The sequence below is a fragment of the Lachnellula hyalina genome (assembly GCF_007821495.1).
Source record: "Lachnellula hyalina strain CBS 185.66 chromosome Unknown contig00086, whole genome shotgun sequence".
Taxonomy (NCBI): Eukaryota; Fungi; Ascomycota; class Leotiomycetes; order Helotiales; family Lachnaceae; genus Lachnellula; species Lachnellula hyalina.
The window spans coordinates 124,341-127,784 of NW_022157200.1; the positions used below are offsets into that span (position 1 = coordinate 124,341).

Genomic DNA, 3,444 nt, shown 5'->3' on the forward strand with positions numbered 1-3,444 from the left:
TGTTATCGATTCGCTTGTTTCAGCTCTTTACACTATACTGTGAACAGGTCGGAGCATTTAAGGATTATTAGCATAGGCACTTTAGGAGGCAAATATTATATTTGTTTACGAAAATCATCACATAATGCAGGACAATAGTCAGTAATATAAAGCTGTACTCATACAATAGTGCTTTTTATGAAGTAATTCTCAAGTCGTCCCTGATTTAGAAGTGACAGTTTGTAAATTTGTCCAAAGTGGGCAGACCCGCATTCCTAAGAGTAAAGCTAACTCCCCGAAATCTCAAGATGAAGGAAACGCCAGAGGATATATAACGTACATCTTTTAGATCCTTGAGTTGCATTTCTTCTCATCCCCGTCTTGGTTGGTTGAAACCCCTGCCACCACAATGCATCCACAGGTCGAAAAGCATATATTTCCTTCCACGCGCCAGTCTTTATTCCGATGCAATCTGCAAGGTTCCTCCATTATCCTCCTGCCAGAACCAGGTCTCCAGCCCACCCATTCGTCAAGTGCAATACCCATGCTCAACAGCTTCCTCTTGGTATGAAGAAGCATGTCGTTGATACTCCCGATGAACTTGCTTATGAGTCTTAGGTCAGAATTAGGAGTCTTAAGCCTGATCTCAGTGCTACGTAGCCTAGTACTCCTCCCACATTCCAGTTCGTTCAGGAGTTCCCTGTCCACTCAAACCAGCTCTTCAACCTTCCTCGCCTTCAACCCCGCCCACTCCAGCAACTTATTCACATCCCTCCCAAACTGCCTTTTCACACTCCTATTCATCTCACCCAAAGCCTTGCCCTCCACCCCGCCAAACTACTCCCCATATACCACCTGCTCAAATCTCGCGACCTCCGAATCCTCACCCCAGCACTTAATAGTATCTCTCACCAGCTTTCCCTAAGGGGAACGTAGATGGACGGCATGAGTTTTTGGACATTCTTTGGGAAGTGAACGGCGAGTTTAGTGCTGACCAAAGTAGTGAAGATGCGCAGAGAGCCGAGGCGCTGGTATGACATAGCGGGGGGGTTTGGGACGGGTTGGATGTCAAAGTAGATCTTGAGATATGTTTTCAGAATCCCTGGGTAATCGAGCAGAGACATACGAGTAGCGCATAAAATCGCGTAGAGCTTTTCCGTGGGCCAGACACCGAGACCTGGGTTCGTAGCTGCGAGGGATTGGATGGCAGTCTAGAATTTCGCTTTCTTGTCTTTCGGGGTCCATAAGATGGATTCTGGGGTTGCTTGGTCGATGGTCCGAGACAATTCGCTTAGTAAAGGTTCTGCGGGTTGGAGATGGTCGGGACCGGAAGAACATAAGGAGCATGTGCAGTTGAAGTTCCAGGTGTATTGCAGACTTGCTCGGCGCGCATGGAACTCGGAGGCATTTGTGGAAAGATAGTTGAAAGTCAGCTCTCCGCCTGCTGGTATATCTTTGAGAGCCCTGACGCGTAATTCGGTGCCTTCATTAACCCACCAGCAGTTCGGCTGGCAAGCGTGGTTTATCAGTGCTGCAAAAGGTTTGAGTGTGCAGCCCCCACTGATGTCGTATTGGTAAATGTCAAAGGCGCGTGTTCTCCAGAGAATCGGGAGAGACATGCTCAACTCATTGTTGTTGATCTGAATCCAACCTGTTAAGAAACCGAAAATGACATCGAGTAAGAAGACGTACGGCATATATCAGGGAGACGATTTCCTCCACCCCAAGGTCTGTGATATTGTAGTCGATGAATGTCTCTGCACAACTATTGGCCCAAATGCTATAATTGCTTTTCTGTGACTGGAGCAAAGCATGCGTTTCTAAGGAGCAGAATTTAGCCCAGGCTTCGTCTGAGATCTGCTTGGCTCGCAAACACAAGATACGTAGTGCGTAGCGGAAGCTACGGGTGGAGATGTACTTTGGATCCTCCCCAATATCTGCGTCAATAGCTATGGATTTGAGTTCCGCAATACTCTCACACTCGTATTTGTGATGATTGTCCCAAGCTTCGGCCTGGCATTCCTACACGCAGCCAAGTCAAAACTCGTCGAGGTAATTTTACAATATATGAATATGACGTACTTTGCTATAGTAATGTAGTATTTCACAACCCGCACAGGCCGAAAACTGGAGGTTATTGTCTGAAACCGTTTGAAATCCATCAGAGCGGTTGGCAAAGCAATTGTCGCAAGTGGTGCAGAGCACTTCCTCGCCGTCATTGACAATGCATATCAGAGGCTTGCAATGCTGAAAATCAAGTCTCTCGCTTTAATAGCTTGAGGAACAAAGACTCCTCTCCCTGCCCCGGGAATGTCGGAAGCGGCAACCTTGAGGGAAACGCATGATTTGACACGCTCAGGGATTGTTTGGTAGAGATCAATGGGTTGGTCGATTTGGAGGGCATCCAAACTCCCCGCCACTTGAGACACATCGTCCGAGGTGGACATGATGTGTGGTTCAGCTTTGGGACGGAGTTTGTAGCTGTTAAGAGAATGTGTGCGAGGTCGGCGAGGCAAATCATACTCAAGGTAGCGAATGTGGCAGAAGGATTCATCGATAGACCGCCCGCCTCCAGAGTATCCATGGCCAAGTCCCAGAGGTCAGCATATGTAAAGGCCCCAAGGTAGACAAGGGCAATGAACACTTCTCCCCATCCATCTCTTCATCAACAACATCGCACGCATCTAGTTTCCCCAAACCAGGTAGTGCCAAAAAGTCCTCTACAGACTACCGTGCCATAACAGTTGTCATTCAACATTCTCTAGCCACGGACCAGCGAGATATTGGCATTTAGTGAATACTGCTACCAGATGATAGCTTTAGGCTCGAATTCCAGCATACGCATACTATTCTTTTGAGAGAGAGTGGGATTAGGGCAAGAAATGACAAAAGGGGAGCCAGTTATGTAATTTGCAAACATCAAACCCCTTTCATCACGCATCACTTATCATCGCTCTACTACGCCTTCTCCTCCTTCCCCTCCCCACTAACCTTAAAATCCTCCTTCGCAGGCCTCGTCCCAAAAATCGTACTCCCAACCCTGACCTCATCACTCCCCATAGCAATCGCGCCCTCAAAATCCTCACTCATACCCATACTCAACTCCAATCCGCCTTCCCCCTCCCTTCCCCGTCCCAACCCCAGTTCCTCTACCAGCCTATCCCTCTCTTCTTTCAAGACCCTAAAATCCTCATTCTCCTCCCCCTCCCCCGTCGCCTTACTCCTCGCAATAGCGCCGATGGTCATGAGGCCCGCGAGCTTGAGATGCGGACATTCGTTCACGATGTGTCGGGCTAGCGAGCTGGTGTCAGGGCCGGGGGCGACGCCGGATTTCGAGGCTTCGCCGGACGTGTTGAGTTGGATGTGGATGTGTAGGGGGGGCGAGGCGGGGAAGGTAGAGCGGCCGAGGTTTAACTGGGTTGCTTTTTTGGAGGAGTCGACTGAGGAGACTGTGTGGAGGTTTGG

The 3,444-nt window shown here is 49.0% G+C and overlaps 1 protein-coding gene across 1 annotated transcript; it reads right to left on the reverse strand.

The window, feature by feature from the left end:
- Positions 1-2,937: 2,937 nt before the first annotated feature.
- Positions 2,938-3,444, reverse strand: SPAC644.09 (Pyridoxal phosphate homeostasis protein; the record flags this gene model as incomplete). The annotated part of the gene is made up of 1 exon (XM_031150291.1): positions 2,938-3,444. A coding segment is annotated over one exon (507 nt), but the record flags the coding sequence as incomplete, so codon positions are not given.